The 23,700-nt window shown below is 37.3% G+C and overlaps 1 protein-coding gene across 3 annotated transcripts; it reads right to left on the bottom strand.

Annotated features, from left to right (window-relative positions):
* Positions 1 to 86: 86 nt before the first annotated feature.
* Positions 87 to 21,962, bottom strand: LOC144020543 (armadillo-like helical domain-containing protein 3). 3 transcript variants are annotated; one of them, XM_077524129.1, is made up of 26 exons: positions 21,823 to 21,962; positions 19,999 to 20,108; positions 19,868 to 19,924; positions 19,246 to 19,392; positions 19,043 to 19,150; positions 18,886 to 18,978; positions 18,721 to 18,795; positions 18,563 to 18,649; positions 18,321 to 18,377; positions 17,256 to 17,299; positions 16,818 to 16,878; positions 16,676 to 16,722; positions 15,470 to 15,545; positions 15,089 to 15,182; positions 13,751 to 13,852; positions 13,578 to 13,636; positions 13,423 to 13,488; positions 11,664 to 11,733; positions 11,376 to 11,436; positions 11,200 to 11,288; positions 10,251 to 10,333; positions 9,161 to 9,287; positions 8,686 to 8,761; positions 7,162 to 7,240; positions 752 to 868; positions 87 to 619 (listed from the first exon to the last, which is right to left on the bottom strand). In XM_077524129.1, exons 2-26 carry the CDS (start codon positions 20,098 to 20,100, stop codon positions 527 to 529), a joined length of 2,070 nt encoding a protein of 689 aa, XP_077380255.1. In that variant the 5' UTR covers positions 20,101 to 20,108; positions 21,823 to 21,962; the 3' UTR covers positions 87 to 526. The 3 variants fall into 3 exon arrangements, with proteins under 3 accessions (XP_077380255.1, XP_077380256.1, XP_077380254.1); XM_077524130.1 differs by having other exon boundaries at positions 21,828 to 21,938; XM_077524128.1 differs by lacking the exon at positions 21,823 to 21,962 and adding an exon at positions 21,561 to 21,722.
* Positions 21,963 to 23,700: the final 1,738 nt, after the last annotated feature.

Below are 23,700 nucleotides of genomic sequence, written 5' to 3'. Positions count from 1 at the left end.
TTTTTTTATTTGTAAGACTTGAAGCAAAAATCAATCCATGTGGGGAAAAAAGATATACCTTTTAGAAAAAAAAAAGACAGAAAAAACACACCATACTCAATTTAATTCAACTTAGTGTAAGTAAGAAATGCCTGATGAGATATACAGTAGTTAGTCATGGCTTCCTTTTGGTAACTCAGCGCATCAACTTCATTACTAGTCTTCTATCAGCAAAATGCGCCACATGAAAATACTTGAAATGTAATTGAACGCGTACAGAACTTGAAAGCGCAAAGTAGAGAAATAAGTTAGACACACCCAATCACAGCAGGCGGCACTAGAACTCTTTTGAAAATTCTTCTTCAAACTATCTGGAATTACAGTCCAGCCGCAAGGAGCCGCACCCGCACCTGCACCCACACACACCCACATGCACGGTTACAGCCATCCTGGAGAGAAAGTGCTTCCGACCCGCGAGAGAAGTTTCAACAATCCAAGAGGAACGAAGAGGACATGTTCAAGTTGGTGTGAGCGGCGAGGATGCTTCTCACGAGATGCTGGAGAACTCTTTGAGAAGCACATCCTGACTCAGGGTGTTCAAAGACACATTTTTCCTCACATTCAGGCTGATGGAGCGCACCTGAGGACATACACGGGACACGTCTTTTCGGAGAAGTTGATGGGACGCAAGTCATTTTGAAATAACACAACAAATGGAAGGAAGCATTACTGATGGCGGGAAATGGGAGGTGCACTTTTTTTGTTGTCTTACCAGCTCCTTAAAGAAGGCCGCCTCTTTGGGCTGCTCCGAGTATCTCTCAAACTGGTCCAAACCGTCCTGCAGTTTGAGTGTCAGGGTGTCGTAGTTGGAGCGCACCACCTCCAACACCTAACGCACAGTCAAATATTCATTAGGGTTGAATACTTCAGCTTAACATTTTATTCATGAGGGTTCACATGCTGCATCATTATCATCATCATCATCGTCCGCTGGCTCCCTCTAAAAGCTATTTCAAGCTCTTCACCTTTTTTTTCCCACTCTTCTGCATCGATGTGTTGCTCTCAGCTCTTTGATTCCAAATGATAAAACTCGACGTGTGTGTGTTTGTCCAGCTGAGATGAGAATCAGAGGTAATTGTGCAAAGATTTGCCACAGCTCCACCACTGACAGTTACCCTGTCATCCATGAAATAGGCACTAATGCGCACATTTTTTCATGATTTTATTAATGACCCCCCCGAACACAGCATGAAACGTTCACACTGGAACGTTTTCCTCCACAAACAAAAATGCCGCTGATGTGGACAAATGGAAACATATTGATGTTAAGTGTTGATTCATTTACCGTATGCACTCACCATATGACGTGCAGTGTGTCTAAAAGTGACACCTCAGCAGTTTTAGACATTTTACTTAGGGATAGACTGATTATCGCTGACTATATCTGGCATTTTGACAAATATCAGTATCGGCGAGCATCTCATGCTTGCGAATGTAGCCAATTTTTGCTTTTCATCAGGATTTGTAAAATGTTCTCAGACAGTTTTGACTTGTCGCAAAGACATTTCAAACATATTCGGACAATTTTTCGCTGTCTGCGAAGGTCTTTTGAAACCTTTTATGAACCCTGACGAAAACACAAAATTAGCTCCATTCACATGCATTTGTCGTTCAGTGATACAGGGAACTTTTATTTGATGGATTTATTGAAATTTCCACTTTATAAAAATGATGTCGACACTGGGAGCTCCCTACACTAAACTCCCAGCCAATTTTCCAGAAGCAATCTCCTTCACTCCCGGCAGTTTTACTGGATTTTGACTGATTTTGCAAGGCCGACAAAATTTTGTGTTCTATTGCTATAAAAACATGGAACCTACCAAAAGAAAGATTAAAGGCGGGGTCTTCTGTTTTCACTCAGGAAAATGCACTTATATAAATACAGGATGTATACACATGAACTCCTTCCCAAACTACACCTCTGGGCTTCTGTTAATGTGTGGTGGTGTGGTGTGGTCCACTCACTTAAAGAGTGGGAAAAAAAAAACAAAGTCACACTCTGTGACCCCCCCATGAGATTGGCTGGAGGTGTAAACAACTGTCTGTCCACAGAAATCTCCCGCTGTTGACAAAACAAGCACAAAATGGCAAAATACAGGCTGGGCTGGAGGGGGGTTAGGAAAAAAAATCACCACCACACATTATCAGAAGCCCAGAGATGTAGTTTGAGAAGGAGTTCATGTGTATATATCCTGTATTTATATAGTGCATTTTCCTGAGTGAAAACGGAAGACTTTGCCTTTAACTCTTTGACTGCCACACATTATCAAAAAACAAAACAAAACACAGTGCCAGCCGATTTCGAGCATTTTAACTCATCTTTCAAGGCAAAAAGAATATTGTTTGCCTTTACTACATAGACAATGTGGGTACTAAATAAAAGATCGCATTCCATTCATCGTAATTTTACTAATCATTACTAATCGTCTTCGGCAGTCAAAGTTTTAAAGTCTTCTTTCATCAGGAAAAAAAAAAAAGTATTTCTATGTTTCCGTTTTGCAGCAATTAGTATTAGAATATAGCTAAGTTTCATCATTATTCACAAATCTATTGAGAATTGTGAGTAAATGAGCTTTTTTTTTTTTTTTTTTCAACATGGTCCTGGTTGATCTCCTTTGCTCTGCTGCCACCTGCTGGCCGTTTGTGTAATAACTACCATTTCTTCAACCGTTCTTTGCAGTTGAGAGACTGCATCAAAGCCTTTGCTCTAGCATAAAAAAACAAAACGTATAAACACGTCTTTGGGAGTTTTAAAATAGAACGTATTTATACGTTTTTGGGAGCAAATTATGTTGAAAATTTTAAAGTAGTAAACTTGAGGGAACTATTTACTTGCTTAATTCTTAATTTAGCTTAACACATGTTGATGACATTGGAAGCTCCCTTTAATTTTTCTTGTAATTTTTAAATAATGCTGTCAATTCTTTATAGGTTTAAAATTAAAAGAATGTTTTTTTTATGCTAATATTTTACTTTTTTTGCAAATGAGTATCGCCTTGAAATATCTGTTATCTCCTTGTCCACTAATAATCAGTATCGGCCTTAAAAAAAATAAATAAAAAAAAATCAGTCTTTCACTAATTTCACTTTAACCAGAAGCTCTCCACACATTTGTATTGTTAAAATAGCACTGCGATGAATAATTCACCCCATGTCTGTGTGAGGCATGTTTGGATGATGACCTCAGTTAACGTGCCTCCCAGGCAAAGAAAGGAAAAGCATGGACGAGTTGAAGCTGGCGGGAGGTGGGACAGTCAGAGGAGAAGCGTCAGCTGTGACAAACAGGCTGGAAGCAGAGAAAAATGAAAAATGGAAGGAAAGTAAACAGAGCATGAAAAAGGAATCCAGAGACGCTTGAGCCAAGAGGCTACAACTCTCTGCCGAAGCGACGCTCTGCATCATGGAGCAGGCGCGTCGTCACTGTTGCACCTTTTCTTCATCTTAAACCACAAACAATGTAACCGGCCTAGTACTGGGCTGTGTTTGCATTTGAATGTGGATTTGCGGTTGTGGACATCATCAATCTTCTTGTGTCACAATCGGGAATGAAGATGGCAAGGAGATGCTGTACATCTTGGTGTGAGTTGGCAGAGTTGGGAAATTCAAGATCCGCGGTTGAAATGAGCCCCACAAGCAGCCGATATCAGAAGAGATTCAACAGCCTGCAGTCAGTGAGACAATATTGAAGCACGAGGCCATTAGGCTTCTTTAGTCGAATTTGGAACACAGTGTGAATCGAGCAGCTCAGTCTTCACCAAACTTCCATTTCCTTGCTTGCTTGCTTGTTGTGATTAAGTCAAGCAGATAAGAGTATAGTGGGATTATAATGATCACATCCATCACTCTTATCATTTTGATAAATGCTCTTTTGTTTATCCTCGCTGTGCTCTCTGACTTTAATGAGCTTGTCTAGTCATCAGTACATGCAGCTCTTCCTTAATGACAAAAAAAAAAAAAAGAAGTCATTTCGTCTTTATGGGTGCCTGCAAAAGATTTCATTTGATGTTCTAAGACTAAATAAATAAGTCCGGGTGTGTTTAGTATACCAGAGCCACAGCTGTAGGTAAAGTGTAGGGATAGACCGATTATCGGCGCCGATATTTGGCATTTTGACAAATATTGGCATAAGCCGTTTTACGAATCTGAAGCCGGTATCTCACTGAGCATTGAATGCTTGCGAACATAGCAAATTTAGGCTCTTCATCACAATTTTTCATTGTCTACTTCTTTTCTTTCTTTTGAAACCTTTTTACAAACCCTGACAAAAAAAAAAAAAAGTTACAATTGCATGCATTTATCTCTTTCATTTATGGATTTATTCAAATTTCCACTTTATAAAATTAATACTTGACACTGGGACCTCCCTACACTTTTTTTTTAAAATAAAATTAAGAAATTATGTTGACATTTTAGAAAACTTTAGCTATTTATTTATTTATTAAACACATGCTGATGACCCTGCAATCTCTCTGCAATTTGTTTATTTTTAAAAAGCTGTCAATTCCTCATTTTTAAAATTAAAAGAAAATGTCATTTTAAAAAATTTGCTAATATTTTCTCTTTTACTGCAATTGAATATTGGCTTGAGATATCAGTTATCGGTCTCCTTGACTATGAATAATAATAATGAAAAAATGTATCGGTCTATCACTAGTAAACTGAAAACACATCCGGCAATGACATGGCAGCAAGTCACACTATTTCAACACTTAGATTGCCTACTGCCAAACTAAGCATCATAATACACAAGAGAGCTGATTTAGGAAGGAGCCAGATGGGCTAATAATTATTGCGGAAAATCTACAAGGATTGTCACAACAATTAGTAGGATTTAGTAAGAAAGTCAGTTGATGGCAGCCACAAGTCAGCAACATTAATAACCACAAACAATAAACATAAAAGTTTTTTTTCAGAAGACGAGCTCCAGGGGAAGACCACACCAGGTGTGAGGTAAAAACATGTCATTTCACACAGGCTGATCTTAAATGTGAGCTGGTACAAGATGAAAGGAACCTTGCTTGTCTCTCATTTCTGCTGCATCATTAAGAGGAGTAGTCTGATGCATAAATGTTTGATTCCGGCTGCTGGTGATGTAATGGATATTTTCTTGGCCTCGACTATATATCCTTCCATCCCATTTTCTATAGAACCTGCCCTCATTTGGGTCGTGGGCGAGTAGTCACCCTCGCTCAATCACAAGCGCATAAAGTATCTAGGGCTGAAACGAGTACGCAAGTAATTTGAGTACCTCCTGTAAAAAAGGAAGAAAAAAAAAAATTGCTTGATGAAATGTTAATGCCTCAAGGCACTGTGACGTGTAATAATTGCAAAACAGCCCTTACACAATGTAAGGGAGATTAACTTTCATGAACCTTGATAACATAACGCAAGTTTATGTTATTTAGGAACACTGTCGAATTTGTTGGCATTATTACAATGATGACAAGTATGCCCACGACAAAACGTTTCTCCGTAAGACAGGATTTTTTTTAGGTGTTTAAGAACACAGCTGTTGAGTGAAGAAGATGAAAATAAAAACATAACTATGATAAAGTTAACTGAGCAGTCAGCATCTGGTGGTGATGATGATGATGTCGTCTCCATTTTAGCTTGAACACTTTCAAAACTTCTATGAGTAATACTGGTCTTAATTTCTATTCAGCTGATCTAAGATCAGAAATACACAACTACTACTACAATTTGTTAATTCCTTTATTTTTAATCATTGCTTTATGTTTTTTAAGTAGTTTAACTGTATTATTTATCTATTTTTATTGTATTTATGTTTATTGCAGCATACCCACATATGTAATTCGATTTTTTATTCTCCACTTTTTTGCCGTGTAATAACTTCCACATAATACGATTTACACCATTCAAATTTCAACTTCCTTCAAAAATTCATGCCATCTTGGAAATATAACATCTGATTTCACAGTACTTACAGTATTCGCACAATTTAATGTTAAATATCAACTTTTCCCCATTCATTTTCAATGAGACTGACGTTGAACTTTTTCTAAGTCCCAAGTTTCCACGCTCACTTCCATACATACAACTTCTCATCATTACCAGCTCTCTGATACTGCTCAGTGGAGCACTTGGTAAAATGCATTGTCCAGTAACCAGGAGGTCGCGGGTTCGAAACCCACCTCCAACTGTACATTGCAAATGTATCCATGGCAATTATGCTAAGTGATTACATGTATACCAACGATCTTAGTTCGACTTTTCCATCTAAATGTATGGAGGGTACTTTCAGATAACACTTTTATAGGACATTAGCCATGATTTTCAACAAGCCAAGTTGGCTCACATGTTAAATACTTGCCTGGTGTTACGGAAATATGTAAGTGCAACAATTCAGCTTTCAGCATTCCCAAGGAATTTCTGCAAAAAAAATCCACTTTGCCGAGTTTGTGTTTAAAATTGCCTCACTGGAAATGTTCCAAGATGAGTTTGCTGCTATAAACTATGTGAATTTAAAAAAAAAAGGGGCAACTAAATGAAATGTTTTTTTTCTCTTGTGTATTCAGAACTTTTTTTTTTTTTAACAAAGCAAAAATACGCTCATCAATACTCGCTTATGCCATCAAATTTTTTAGTATGATACTCTAATACCAAAATATTTGTTAGCTCTAGCCGGACATATATTGATGGTGTCGGGCAGAATCCTGACATCCCCAAAACTATCACTTCAGGGGAAAATAATAATAATAATAATAATAATAATAAAAAATGTTGAGCTGTTAATTTCGCATTGTCAAAGTGAGCAAGCCATTCTCAACAGTCTAGATTGGTCAAAAATTGTTAAAAACAACAGAACCACATTGTGACAAAACAATAATATGGGTTTGCGGAAAAGTTTGAATTGGCCAAATTTGGACATAGGAGGTTGCTGTACGTTTGAGACAATCTAGACAAAGAACTGTCCACTCTCATATTCACACCATCCGAGTGGGAATTGAACCCACACTGCCTGCATGGAAATGGACAGAGTAAACCACTACATAATTAGTGACAACAATGGATATGTTATGGATGAAATTTACCCTGCATTGTATAATATGAATTAGTCTAAATTATACCCGATGATGCATTGGTGTGAATGTGTTCTGTTACCTGCTCCTCTGACAGTTGCGAGATGTGGTTCACAGCAGCATATGACTCAATCTTGGGGTTAAAATGGTTGATGATTGCCCTGAAAGACAAAACGAACGTGTTACACTTGTGACTGTACACCTCATTCACAAGTTACACAAATGAAATCTGCTGCTCCAGTCTGCTGCGAAAGCTTTCATCACCATTTTGGAAGCAGGCTGTGGGGATTTGCTCCCAAACATCCGCAAGAGCATTAGGGCCACGAGGCGCTGATGAAGACCTGGCTCACAGTCTGAGTCCAATTCATCCCAGAGGAGGGAGATGAGGTCAAGGCTCACAAGATTGCAGCAGAGTGGGCACAAGGCACACCAACGACTGGCTAATCGCATTGAGATGAAAACGTTTTATAAACTAAATACGTTTAGGAGAGGTTTTTTGATTTGGCAGCATTCGCAATGTTGTACATCAATCACATACCGTCAGCCCCTTAAAATAACTGTCCAAGTCATTTTTTTTTATAAAAAAATAAAATAAAATAAAATAAATAAATACATATATATATATATATACATATATTTTATTATTTATTTATTTTTTCTAAAATCATATCTTCGTGGTGCAAATGGTTAATTTTTTTGTGTTTCCTAAAAAATCTGGGGGAAAATGACTTAGGCTCACACCTAATGTGCATCCAGGTAAGACATTACAATGTGCAGGTTTGACAACAAAGCAGCTTTGCAAAAGTTGACCTGCTCTGCACCTCATTTCTATTTGACTGGATTTAATTGGCTGCTTTTTATTTAGGGAGCACATTGAAGGGGAAAAAAAGGCAATATTTTCCTACATTAGCATTCAATTCTATGGAATGAACAGTTTTATAGGCCAAATATAAATTGATGCCATAAGCACAAGCGTGCGCTTGCAATGGTTCAGCTTGTACTGGCATTAAATAGCAAATAAATTCTCCTGACAGCAAAGTAGCCAAATTATGCGCCATGTTTTTTTCTGCTGTCATTTACGTTTGGTCTGAGGTTTAACTTCATCATCGACTATCTGACTACTTTATTCCTCCATGCCTTCATTTAGCTATGCTTTGGTAAATGATTCCTTGACGCTCACATCCACCTGCCTTCCCTTCAACCTTTACAAGTGCCAATTTAAACAGCCGAGGCTTTGCGGAGAATGCAACTGATTAGGTGAACGAAACCGCCGGGAGAAACCAGCTCATATGAGCACCAAAAGGACCTCAAAGCCAGGGTGACCCAAGAGGATCACGAATGAGGAATTACTTTACGACTGGGAAAAGACAGTATACGTTTGAATCCTACTGAAGGACACTGGGGAGAGGTGGAAGAAGTTCAAACAGGGATTAGGTTGGGAGAGAGGAATAAAATTAAATACAAATAAGTCACTTCATTATGACCTTAGCCCGCCACCCGCACATTGTTCTTTGCAATACGTTCAACACGCCACACAATCGGATTCTTTCCTTTTGCATACATTTTAGGTGGTCAAGAGTGTTTGTGTATGCATGTGTGTTATTACCGAACATTAACAAGGGCATGTGTGACTTTACTCGCAGGCTCCTTCCACTGGCCAGTGTTTGTTGACACTCTCAGCACTGAAAAACAACAAGTTGCAAATTACGTTATATAGTGGTGCCTTGTTAACCTTTCCACTTTTTTTTATGTATTTTTTTAATTTTTTATTTATTTATTTATTTTTTTTAGTTATGAGCTCTCACTCAGTTGTCCGCTTTAAGATGCAAGCAAAAATCCGACTAATGAGTGAGCATGAGACACATCGGCACTATCATTTCATCTGTTACTTTGCTGTTGGTCGATGGCATTTTGTGCTCACGTGTACTGATTAATGTACAGATATTTGGCCATTATTTTTCTTTAAATGTTCTCAGACAGTGAGTACTGAGAAGAAGTGGATGGTCACTGAATTAAAGCTTGAAGTCATACAAAAACAAGAGCAAGTGGACTTGGGTTTATAATTAAGAATGTAAACGTACCCATACAGTAGAGGTTGTCAAACACTTGATGCATTCGTACAATCTCATAGTAGAGCTCATCATAGCTGTTCGATGTGGGCAGAAATGTGTCTCCATATGTGATGAACATGTTGAACAGGTTCACCACCTGGATAGAGAAACAGTAAGGCAGACAATAAGTAATTAACTTCATCGTCATCCTACAACAATACAAGGTGTATCAAATAAGTTCTATAACATTTCAAATCCAAACTCAAAGGTTTTGAAGTAATAATCCCCCTAGAGTCTACCACACGTTCTGAGCCTCCTCTGTCATGTCATGCACTCAGGGATTGGATCTTTTTTTTTTTTTTCTGGGAATTTGATGTCTTACTCGTCTTCAAAAACAGGTCTTTAATGAACCCCTTGAGCTTGGAAAGAGAGGGGTGGAAAAAAAATCACGCAGAGCCAGGTTGCGTAAGGACGGGAGATTGCTCCAGCATGGCGATGTTCTTCTCGGCCAGGAACTCAAGGCGTTCTGAGCAGATGCATTGTCATGGTGAAGAAGGAATCGCGAGTTGTCCTGCTACAATTCTCGCCACTCCACAAGGAAATATATCTGTTGTGAAATCAGTCTTGGAGGATTTCTGACAAAACTCTTAATTCAATCTTGTGCACTTTACTCACACAGAAGGTAGCCTTTTCTTTTTAACACTAGGGCTGCACGATAAAACTAAATATAATCAACATTGAGGTTTTACCTAGTCCAATAATCTAATTGCAAAACCGTATGGGTTTTCTCTCTCTTTCTCTCTGTATTGTTTTTATTGGTAAGTTATTTGTTTCAGAAGCATAATGTAGGTCAAAGCCTCCCCTTTGCACATTCACCAGAAGTACTTTACATGTACTTTTAATCATATAGTGACATTATAGTATTGCATTGTTATAATATTGATAACATTATTTGTCTGAATATAAACTGACTCACAATTGTAGCATTTTCATGCAATTTAATGTGTAAAATACAAAAATCGCAACTCGAAGCTCAATCACAATGTTGGTCTGAAAAACCCCAATTATTATAATTTTTTTTCCCCCCAAAATCATGCAACCCTACACACGTGTTTCTTACCAGTAGCGCCAGATGAAAGATGTTGTGCTTAGCCAGCAGCGTGGTTTCATTTGACAGTAGGAACTTGAGCAGGTTGATAAGAGCTATGCAGAGAGAGACCAGAAGTCATTAATTGGAAAAAATCCGGAGAAAGAAAGACAGTGGCACCAAGCTTTGTTCAGTATACTGTACATTGTGATTAAGACATAACGTAGGGCAGAGAGAAACCTATGTAAAAAAAAAAAAAAAAAAAGCATAAAGAAACATGAGTTTTAAAACACACTTAACGTTAACAAGCATCTGCCGGTTCAATTTGACTCATTCTTTTCTTTTCACTCTATTATCATTACCACAAGCAGGGAATGCGACGCCATCCAGAGAATGAAGCTGATTATTGGTCTGATTAGAGGAATCAGTATTCTAATGAGACACAGCGCAATGGGACCATTAAAAAGTGGAATGTGATCCTGTGTTGTGTTGACCAGGCTGAAACCAAGGCCACCACGATGGATTGTGCTTTCTTTAGAGACTCATTATCCAAACTCAATGGTGCAATTTATTTCCAAATGCACATGGCAATGACTTCAGAGCCAAATTGCGTTTTGCTTGCAAGGGGTGTAAACTCTTAAACATTGCCGCACAACAAATTAAAGCATCAAGAGATTTACAACTCAAATCTGAAAAAACAGTATTTCGCAACATAGCTAAGGGGGTGGAGATAAAAGACAGCAAAATTGTGACCTTGAGTTAAAAAAAAAAAAAAAAAAAGTATTTTAAAGGGGGGTGGGGGTTGCAGTTCTTAGGCTGCTAGTAAAATTAGAATGTATCCTACTTCACTAATCCGTCTTCCCTTCGAGTCACTGACCAAAGCCATGGCCCAACTAACGAGACGAACAAGCACTGTAAACAAGCCATGGCTGCTATGCTGCTAGCATAACTTAATTGTGATAAAGTACATTAAAGTACATACCTGACCATAGCTCCCTCCAAGTGTAGTGTAACCTGATTCTGCACTTCTTCTGGTAGCAGAGAAGTTTGTGAATGATCTGAACACAGCGCCTGATCGGGACATAAACAAAAAAATAAATAAAGGTGAAGAATGTGTCTGTAATTTTGAGTGCCGTTGAGTGTGCACGCTTTACTCACAAATACAAATCCATGGGGAAATCCTTCATCATGTGTGTGACGATAAATTCTACCATCAGATCTATGGAAAGTTTGGAAAGCAGTTGAAAACTTAATTGTAAAAGCTGATATCTCGTTTGCAAAATGCCCGCAACACCCAGGCGACAAAACATGTTTAAGTGAGTTTGTCAGTAATATTACCGTAACACATACAACTCCCAAAAATTACAGCGTGTAATTATTATCAGGAATTAAATGAAGCCTCAAAGATGAGGCAAAAGTGATAATTAATGTAAAACATCATCTTACCTAGAACCGCACATACCAGCGGCAGACAAGGGATGTTCTTTTCCACAGCTTTCTTTCTGTGCCTCATGGGCTGCAAAAGGAAAATACATTTAACTGTACTAACATGAACAAGGACATGCCTTCTTATAGTTTTATTGTCTGATGGTTGATGAAACACTACACATGGATGTTTGTAGGGCACCAAAGGCAACATACTTGGATGAAGCAGTCAGTGGGGACCACTGCATTAAATAGCAAATTAAACAATAATAAATAATAATATATAAATATATGCACAGTACACTACAGGCCAAAAGTTTGGACACACCTTCTCATGCAATGCATTTTCTTTATTTTCATGACTATTTACATTGTAGATTCTCACTGAAGGTATCAAATGAATGAACACGTGGAGTTATGTACTTTAAGAAAAAGTGGAATACTGTAATTAAAACATTTTTTATATTCTAGTTCCTTCAAAATACTCACTCTTTGCTCTGATTATATTTTGCACACTCTTGGCATTGCCTCGATGACCTTCAAGAGTAGTCACCTGAAATGGTTTTTCAACAGTCTTGAAGGAGTTTCCAGAGGTGATAATACCAAGAGTATGCAAAGCAGCCATCAGAGCAAAAAGTGGCTATTTTGAAAAAACTAGAATCTAAAGCATGTTTTCAGTTATTACACCTTTTTTTTATGTACATATCTCCACGTATTCATTCTTAGTTTTGATGCCCTCAGTGAGAATCTACAATGTAAATAGTCATGAGAATAAAGCAGAAATATTGAATGAGATGTGTGTGTGTGTCCAAACTTTTGGTCTGTACTGTATATTATAAATAATAAAATAATAATAATAATACTAATAATAATAATAATAATAATAGTAATAATAATAATAATAATAATAACGATGATAATAATAGACAACATACTTCCTTGTCTTAAGTCTTTTTGTTACTCTAGTGTGAACATAAATGATAAAATTGAAAACCTCATGACACATTAGGTGAACATAAATATAAGTATCAGTAGTATATTGGGGACAAAACGGCCTTTCCTCACAGGGTTCTTCTGTGCCCTGCCATGTTGTGGTTTACATGCGTGTCTGTGGGTACGATCATAGGGATATGGGGGGAGGGATGGCTTTTCTTTTTATTGTATTATAGATGTTTTAATTGTTCGGCACTTTGAGTTGCATTTGAATGTATGAAAGGTGCTATATAAATAGTTTGATTTTATTTAAATATTTTCTGAATTAATGCCCAGTGGTGAACAATTGGTTCAGGTTTGACCATAAAACAGATTCACCATGAGGCTGTTATGAGAATTACAATAATCAATAAAACTCTCTCAGATTGTTGTTGTAGTTTTTTTTAATAATAAAAGTTGTTCTAACACCTCCACACCACCGTGGGTGTGCCAGTGGCCTATCATTAATTGCATTAATCACTCACATCTCTGGAATTGTCCATTAAAATTGCCACTAAAATAGTATTGATTGTTATTAAACCATGTATTATGCAGAAATTCAATATAAAGTTAAAACCTCTAGCAAACTGCAACCACCAATTATTAAATATTCACAAGACCATCACCCCAACTAACATGTCCAACTGTCAAGAAATGTTTGTTTTGCTTTATGACAATACCTCTATGCTTCATTTGGACCAGATTTAAGTAATTATTTCAAAACCTATGACCATTGTGACGCACAAGATGATATGATAGCACAGGAACACACAATAAACCATTCAACATTTTCATACTATAGACTCACCATTTTATGCAGACTGACTCTGAAGTTCATATTGTCATCGTGCAGAAAGGCATCAGCATATTGGTCCTATCACACACATATATTATGTGGTAAACACGAGTGAAATCCAGGGCCCAGGTGACTGAAGGATGTCAAAGTATGCACGCTGCTCATACCTCGGCTATACATGTGAGGATGATTAGGCAAAGTCTGGCACTGTTGAGTCGATGCTCATCTGAAGACATTTTATGAGAAAGAGATCCATGAAAATTATAATATGTATGTGTAAGATAAGGGATAAATGAAGCATCAAAAGAAAGGGGATAGATTGGAAATGAAACATTTTTACCTTTAGTATCCTGCATTACGATAGAGGCGTATTTGAGGAAGGTGATGAGAAGGTTGCTTGTCTGCAGATTGGGATCCAGTGGCAGCTCTGGGTTGTTCATCACTACACAGAGCATGAACAATTAAAACTTCAGCCAATTTGGGTGTACGTGTATGGAAAACTTCTATTGAATGACTTTAAATCTGACCAACTATTCACCACAAGTCAGTTCCAGGTCAGTTATTCCCTTGATAACCTCTTCAAAAAATCCCTGAGCCTTGACTTGGCCGTCTAAAAGTAAGAGCGCCGCCTTGTTGTGGCTGTATTCATTCAAGCAAACACGGATAAGCGAAGGAACATCTCAGATCCATCGCTGAAGCTGCTGTGTTGTCTAGACAAGTATCTCGAGACAGTGAAACTCTGCTCACAACTGCTTGTTTCAGTAATGACGAATCAGTCATTTCTATTTGCCCACGTCGCTCAAATTCTTGTTTGTTTACAGCTTCCTCCGATCACTGCACGCTCACAGGACCATATCCCACTCTCTCTGTACAATTCTAATGCGCTTGTATACTATATTCCTGACTTCAAGCATACTAAGTATGATCAGATTTTAATGCATGCTTCATGTAACACGTTAATTTTAACAGAGGAGTTAATATTTCATACAGCCAAGGGAAAACTAGCCTGTGATAGAAACGTACCAATTAGGAGTAACAGTGTGTGTATCCCAAATGAACCACACATGGAAACACAAAACATGAAGCGATTTGGTTCGATGAGAAACATAAATAAAAAGGTGTCTTCCAGTTGTCTTGGCAGGGCCGTTAACTGAACCAACTCCACTTTCTAAAACAAACTAGTAAATATTTGAAAAGGCTGCTAGTGTAGGTGCATTTGTGTATTCAAGAGTTTTTGGTTAACGACAGGAGAAAGTCACAATGTTTGGTAAGGTAGCTAGCTATGAAAAATGAATGTTGCAACACAGCTCAAAAAGAGGCAAAGAGGCAGAGAACCTTAATGTTAAAAAAAGCTTTCAAAATGCTTTATTCCATTTTATGTCCCCCTTCAGGTACGTCCAAATTGCTTAAAGTGCAAGTTGTGGTTTCAAGCTTTTGTAAATACATAGTTCCCTTGGAGGCTCTGAGATACTTAAAATTGGAAAGCAGGAGAGTTTGCTCGGGGCACTAGAGGGGAAATTACTTTTTCATCCTAGAAATTCAAATGTTTTAGGGCGCTAAAAGTAATCTAGCATGCTGTTCCTTATGGTATATCTCCCCAACTAATTGGCAAAAAAACAGCTCCACGGCTGTAAGGACATGAAAGAAAAAAGAAAACGAAAAAAAGAGAATGACATACTGTCTAGAGAGGGTGGTGTCGTGCCAAGCGGCGTTGTTGGTGTGGTCTGAGGTTGGCTGCTCGGCGTTGCTACAATGTCAATCTCAGGATGGCTCTGTGAAAAGACCAAAAACATAGAAGATGTTATTATAAAAGTGTCACTCAGTGAACAACAGACTCATGTTTCCATCAGCGTACTGAGAAAAACAATTGCCATGAGAAATGACTACTCAGACTTGAAGTTAACTGTAAATTGTCCCAAAAAAACAACGCCATCATCTCAAAGGTTACGACTCACTAAATGATTTCTTCATCAAGAGCACAGACCAATATCAGTTAACACAGAGCAAAACAATGTGTGTGGACAGATGTTCAAACCACGAGAAAAGGTTTGAATGTTACCTGTGCTAATACAGTGATGAAGTTGCGGTTGAGGTGCACGGCCTCATACAGTGCCAGCAAAATTGCTTCATTGGTCCTACAAACAAAATCCAAATTCAAAGTCAGAGCCAGCAGATTCAATGAAAGAGAGAAATGGTCAAACATAAGCAACAACTTTGCCATTAAAAATGATCAATTTGTTCCAGTAAAGTTCAAAACAAACTGAGATAAGGCTAGCGCAGGTGCCACTAACCTTTTTGAAGGTTAACTCAAAAATGTATAAATACGTTCTATTCAAAATGTATTAAGTGTCCCAAAAACGTATGCATACGTTTTTGCTTTTCTTCTTTGTTTTATGCTAGAGCATACAGAAGGTTTTGCTGCAGCCTCTGACCTGCAGACGCAATGGTAGTTATTACAAAAACGGCCAGCAGGTGGCAGAAGAGTATAATAGATCGACCAGGTCCATGTTGAAAATAAGCTGATTTCACCACAGTTCTAAACTGAAACCGCTAGAATTTTTTTTCCTGATGAAAGAATAGACTCTAATCTTTCTTTTGGTAGGTTCCATGTTTTTATAGCAATAGAACACAATATTCTGTTGGCCTTGCAAAATCAGTCAAAATCCAGTAAAACAGGAGCGAAAGGGGTTGCTTCAGTGAAAATGACTGGGAGTGAATGAGTTAATAGCTACTTCTTGGGTACTGATTAAAGTGAAGGCTACCAGTTTGATTTTCACTTATGTGAAAACACTGATTGTTCTGAAGCATTTCTCACAATAATTAGAAAATAGACAAATATCAATGTGCAACACGTTTCTATAAATCTCTGCCAGTGTTCCTATTTTCAAATAATCACTTGTACAGCATTTCTAGGAAGTCACAATGTTACATCACTGGTAAGCTATTTTTAGAACAGGCCCATGGCCTATTCATGTGGTACTTGGTAGCCACCTGGTGCCCACAGTTGGTGACCCTTTCGACTTTAAATTGGTTTGGCTAAAAACAATTTAAGTCCGAGCCAGCAACACCAAAAATCCGCCATTTGAATTCCATCTAGTTCTTTATAATCGAGTGTCACATGTTGTAGCTGCCTTTGAGGCAGTAATATAAAATTATTTGTTTTGTAATCTACAAGGATGGTCAAACCACACAAAAGAGAAATTGTTGAAACCACTAAAACGAACAAAAAGTTGATTGCTAAAAAGTGAGATGACTTGTCACGTACTGAACAGAGAGCTTCTCGTCCGCATCTGCTATAAACATACTGCCCACCTGTGGATGAATGTAGAACATAGCTTTGCTCAATGAACATCAATATAAATCTGTACATCGTTCCTTTCAATAAATTGTAAGAAGTAAATACCTACCATGCTAGTGAGTGTGGAGAAGAAGCCACCCTGGTGCTCTTCCTCTTTGTCTTTATACTGCCTGTAGCAAGAGAATGAATAGGGACAATTAAAAGGAAGAATCAAGCAATGACGCTTACAGAATGATAGGCAGACTCAAACAAAGACTAATTAATAATGATGTTTTTGTATTATATGCACAACAATGGACTATACAGGTCACTCATTACTTGGATGCATTTGTCAACACAACTGACACAAGCACTTACTTTAGAAACAGCATTTTTATTCCAAACCTTGCTGCACATAAAAAGATTTCTGACCGACAAAGGACAGCAAGCTATAAATAACTTTTTTCACTATTTGCTTTAGACTTGTAGAAATAGAGCATTTATTTATAACACATCATCATTTTAGACCATTGTTTTTGATTTATACATGGAAAGGGTTACATCTTACCTGTTATATTCTGTGAGAGCATGATGGACAACGAGGCCCATTCCCTGAGAGACAAAAACCGAAACAAGCAACACACATTAGATTGATGTATTAACTACAATTTTAGTCATGATGATATACAGATGTTATGTTTGAGCAATTCTTTAAGACTAAAATATCACTCTGTGGCGGGCAAACCTAACCCTGCTCTGCACGGTTATTTTGAGTTTACAAACTTCCGAGAACACATCTTGTACCAATCCCGCTGATTTTCACCCATCGGCTAACTTTTTTTGTACGGACCAATCACAAAGCACTAGTGCATTTTGGGGCGGGATTATGCAGCTGTGATGAAATCAAGAAGCACCGAGGCCGGGTGAAACAAACAAACCCAACATGGACAAGCAAGAGGCGCTTCATGCATTTTTAGCTTTGTGATGCTTTGTGTTTTTTGTTTTTTTTCTCTCCCCCTACGACGGCAATGACATCCACATCCGTTGACGTGATTGGTCAAAACAAAAGTTAGGTAGATGGGCACCTAGTCGGCCAATCAGCTCCAAGTATTGTACAGAATGTCCCGCCTTTCCTGAGCAATACACCATAGAGCAGTCCCAGATTGATATTGTGGAGAACTCCCTTGAGTGAATCACATTAATCATATTGCCAGGTTAGCGCAAACTACACCATGGCTGAAATGAAAATGAAAAATCAAGGTGCATCGCGCTTATGTTCGTCTGCTTGTGTCCAATTTTTGGCACATTGAAAATAACTAACAAAAGGGTATTTGATTCTTTATTATTATTATTATTATTATTATATTCCCAAGAGTGGACTTTCCACCAACTGAAAATAAATAAATGCACAGCTGCATGTGTATCTTTATCTCAAACCCCACAAAAAAAAAAAAAAAAATTTAAATTGAATGAATCGTTTCTCCTTTACGTGTACTGTCACACTACAAAGATTTATTTTTTGTTTTTTTTTGTTTTTCATAACACCATTAGAGGGATGTCCTTTCATTTTTTTTGTTTGTCTATTTCCAAATTGTTATGTGAATTGTACTTATTTAACATATCGGGTACTTACATCTAGTGTTGGCTCATCATCCACGATGGAGAGCTTCACGATATATGGATTTACAGACTGACAGAGAGAGAGAGAAAAAAAAAAAGTGAAATTAGATGCCTTGAAGGACTTTAAAAACATTTTGTAAACTACCGGTACACTAACATATGCACTGAAGGGCAGAAGATCAGCCCAAGACCAACCAATGTTCTGTATTTGTTACATTACTAGTATTGGTTCATCAAGTCAGTCAAACAACAAACCTCATACTTTCTGTAATTGACCAAAAGGGCCAGAAGAACGACAGTGTCATAACCATGCTGCCCTCTACTGGATGCATCAGAAAGAATCTGCAGACAGAATTTTACAATTACACAAAATTAACACCCAATTAATACCCATTGAGGTAATCTATCCTTACCTGCAGAATAGCTTCAAAGATGCTATTGATCATCACATACTCCAAGATGGTGTTTTGACTAATATTATCGGTTACCTGCAAACACACAAAGGTTTATCAAGTTAAAAATCTCCCCTAACAGTAATAGTGGAAACTGGACTCTTCCACAATGTTGTGATGTCTCACCGTCACTAGACACAGCAGAAGTTTGAGACAAAGGCTCTTCAGACTCTCTGAGCCATCTCCACAAAGGAGGCTGTCCAGTCTTTCCATCAGGTCCTGTCACAAACACACCATTGATTAAACCTCTTTTCCATGCATAAGCGTCAGATTTTCTTCATACCTTCATCCTTTGCTCCGCCTTGTCAAAGCCCATCAGCATATTAATGATGTCAAAGCCAGACGCTGACTTGTTCTTTTGATGAACTCCCCTGAAAAGAGCACATAGAGTCTGGGAGAGAAAGGGAGAACAATGTCAGGCAAAGTGAGAATTTGGTTAGAGATTAACCATACAGCACAAAATACAGTCCAAAAAATGTTAGTCACCTGCAGAGCATTGACCACTTTGATCTGATGTTCCTCCCCGAGAGCCTGAACACTGTGATGGAAGAGAGAATTGATGTTGTCCTGAATCCGCTGCACCTCCTCGCCATCTACACTCTCCAGCTTCGACTCCAAGTACTCCAAGTTCACCTGGAAAGTGGAAAATGAGGGATGCGGTTTTGATATGGATTAAAAATGCACTTTTGGCGGCTTATTTTGGGCAACATTTCTGTGATTTTCTGAACTGTATGGCATGTTTTCCCACAATTATACAATTAGTCCTATAGGACAGTCACTTGTGTTTTTAGTTCATGTTTCACTATTAATCTTATTCTGGACCTTTAGGACCATACAGGAATTATGACCTCTAATTGATTTCTGTATAAATTATGTTTTTAATAAGACTGGTATAGTTGCCTTATTTAAGGTGTTTAATATCCTAAAATTAACTCAACTTATCACTTACCTTTATTTAAAGAGCACAACCTTAACATTATTACTTATGTGAAAGACAATATAATGAGCTATTAATACAATTAATTAATACAATACAATCATTTAGCTAATTTTATAAAGATCACATTCATACATTATTACACTTAAAAGTATTGACTCTATATTGTACCTTCATCAGAAAAAGCTCATCCCAGAAGCGAGGATTGTTCTTAGCTGGGTCCTCTTTCTAAAACAAACATATGACATATTTACAAAAATAATATGACTATAAACATTGATATTGATATGCTTGATACTCACTGCAAAGATCTCATCATACATCAACACCACTTTCTCCTTCAGTGGTTTCTTGGAGGATGACGTCCTCCTCAGCAAACCTGCCTTCTTCTCCACTTGAGACATTACGAGGTCTAAGGATATAGACACATAAATAAATACAGATGAATATAAACAGTTATGTCATATAGTATATGGTAGACACTAGGGGTGTTAAAAAAAATCGATTCGGCGATATATCGCGATACTACATCGCGCGATTCTCGAATCGATTCAATAATCGGCAGAATCGATTTTTTTTTTTTTTTTAGGATTCACACCTTGAGCATGGAAAGAATGTTATATGAACGGCACATTAAGCCTTAATATTTTTATTTTAATGCTGTTCAAATGTGAAACAGATTGCAAACTGTTTGTGTACAGTGGCTCACGGTTATAAGCCTCAAGTTTTAGATAAATATATTCATACAAATCTTACAGTGTACATGTACAAATTTACTGATAGTATTTTCTAAATTTGAATGGAAAAAAATCGCAACAATCGACTTATAAATTCGTATCGGGATTAATCGGTATCGAATCGTGACCATTCGTATCGGGATTAATCGGTATCGAATCGAATCGTGACCTGTGAATCGTGATACGAATCGAATCGTCAGGTACTAGGCAATTCACACCCCTAGTAGACACTGACTAAGAGTAATGGATAGACAACACTAATCATCATCTAGAATGTTATATAGTTCAGTACAAATTGTTTGGACTTTTAATTACGGACTTTATTTCTTGATAATGTGGGGTAGCAGCTAAGCCCACTATAGAGTATAAATACACAGTTGTGGTGTCTTATCTTAGTATATTACTATGCAATTCTAATACAATAGTGAACTTTATTTGAACGTCAATTATTTCTTGAACAGTATATTGAATAGCAGAGCACTGATGTTAGCAACTCTTAAAAGTTTGAACCAGTGCTACTATGAAATTTAACAGCTCGTACCAGAGGTAGAGGAAGGGAAGAGGGCAACCTGCAACACAGTATTTATGCTAGGCTATCAGTGACAAGTGTAGAATGCACGTTGTCGTAGTTGGTGAGAAAATTAGACTGTCCAAATTATTTAGGATGCAAGTGATGTGAGCTGTCTGTTACATTGATAGTTTACTGATTTCTTTGTCAATTTTGAAAAGTGTTTTAGTCTTTGATGCGTTGCTACACCTAATTATGCTACTGATAGGCAATATGTGTTCATTTAAGCACCATCAGTGCCAGAAATAAGGGATGTGATGTGATGTGAAAAAGGGGCAATGGGGCACATCAACGGCAGACCAAAAAGGTGGGGTGACTTTGCCCCTAACGTTTCCGCCGCCTCTGACTCGTTCTGTCAGTCAGTTTGCTGTTTAAAAAAATGTACGGCAGGATTTTCGCACCGAAATTCGCAATTGTGTTCCTTTATTACGTATTGTTACTTGTTTACCAGCTAATGCTGGCTCAAAGGAATCGCTCATGATGCACAAGATGAGCAGCTAATCAGCTTGCGTTAGCTAAGAAGACATAAATGTTTGTTAACCCGTCTTCTAGACTTTACCTGATATGTGAATAAAGCACAATCTGTTCATCGGGTTAGTGAGGGCATTTTTTCCCCACATGCTCAAGTAACACCCTGCTTCTGAATTCTCGGTTAGCGAATCTACACCTAACGCTGCCTAGCTTAAGTCTGACAGGAATGCGACGTTAGCATCCATTTAACGAGCTTTTACAAGAAACGTGTGGTCGTGGAAATTTACGTCATTATTGTGTTGCATTATTTGGCCACGTTTCTGCAAAGATAAGACAGTGTTCGTTCTCACCTCACTTTGAATGTATGATGTAGCTCATGAATCCTTGACACAACAGTTGCTCTTCAGCTAGCATACCGCTAACTCGTGTGGCGCCTTCTACCGGTCCATAGTGTCACTACACTCAGATACACACATATAGTACAGTGCTGAACATTTTGCCTAATAATAAAACAAAATAAACTCGTTCTAACGTGGTTTATAATTTATTATTGAGGAAGAAACCTGCAGCCCTGCAAGACAACCTGTAAACTTGTTAAATGTTTTTGTTCGAAATGATCAATATCGATGGACTTCAGTATGCATTTAGAAACGTAAGCAACAGATCATTTCAAATTAAATGTGCTCTTTAACCTGTGAACCATTACTGACTGTTATTATAAATTATTATTGTTAAAGTAATTATTATATAGCCTGGTAACCCTATAAGGATTAAGCATTCACTTAATTTCTATAACAACTCCATTGTGTTCGCGATTCCTATATAAATGTTCGTATACTGCTACAACTACTACCCTGTATGGACAATTCAGAGCATCCGGACATTTCTGATATTTCTGCAACGCAACGCAATTGTTATAGTAGTCAAACATTTGATCACATTTTGAAATAAGGTCCAATGCTTTTCAGTGAGCGGAGAGCGTCCTTTCACCGAGTAAGACCTTATGACGTACACGAGCAATTGTCAATAGTTACATTATCTGTTACCCCTTAATTTGGACGGTATTGTACACATTGGGTATACTGTAATGCATCACTTAGGGCAATCGGCAAATATTGTATATCACTGCCAACATACTTCCTTTGTACCCAACTGTACAAATACTAATATATAATTTATGATTAATCTTACATATTCTAACATGCAGCATCTTAATCATGTTCTCATTCTTAGATTAGACTAAAATTTTATATTAATCCTGCCAATGCTGTTTTCTTGGTTGTGTATGTCATTGATCGCATGTGTAACACCTGCTGCTGTGACAAATTGATTATATATATATATATATATATATATATATATATATATATATATATATATATATATTAGGGGTGCTAAAAAAATCGATTCGGCGATATATCGCGATACTACATCGCGCGATTCTCGAATCGATTCAATAAAAAAAAAATCAATTTTTTTTTTTAAAGAGCTCAGAATTGTTCATTCGGTAGTCTTACCGATTCAACGTCTTATCATCATTGCCTTTTTTTTTTCTTTTTTTTTTTTTGTGTGTGTGAATCGATTTTTAAACTTCCATTTTTAATGGAAAAATATTCAACAAAACGTCTGACTTCGGGTTAGGATTCACACCTTGAGCATGGAAGAATGTTATATTAACGGAACATTAAGCCTTAATATTTTATTTTAATGCTGTTCAAACATGAAACAGATTACAACCTCTATAAGACTGAAATTTCAGATAAATAAATAATACATTTTCATATAAATCTTACACTCTACAAGCTTACTGATTAGTATTTTCTAAATTTGAATGAAAAAAAATCGCAACAATCGACTTATAAATTCGTATCGGGATTAATCGGTATCGAATCGAATCGTGACCTGTGAATCGTGATACGAATCGAATCGTCAGGTACTAGGCAATTCACACCCCTAATATATATATATATATATATATATATATATCCTATCTAATTCTATTGGCTCCTTATCACACGTTTTGTTTTCATCATCACTAGTAGTAGTAGTATTATATATCACCTACAGGTATGTATGCTATTAAAATCGAAGTGGTTAAATATCATAATGTTAAGTACCAATTTGATAGTTTATCAATAACATCCGAAGCAATCTCTTAAAGTGAAAATGTATTTTTTTTTATTGGTACCATACATTAATTAGCAAGGGCAGAAACTAACCAAAAAAAA

The sequence above is a fragment of the Festucalex cinctus genome, chromosome 6, assembly GCF_051991245.1.
Source record: "Festucalex cinctus isolate MCC-2025b chromosome 6, RoL_Fcin_1.0, whole genome shotgun sequence".
NCBI lineage: Eukaryota > Metazoa > Chordata > Actinopteri > Syngnathiformes > Syngnathidae > Festucalex > Festucalex cinctus.
The sequence above is the reverse complement of the archived record's forward strand: the minus strand, read 5'-3'. Positions and strand labels throughout refer to the sequence as shown.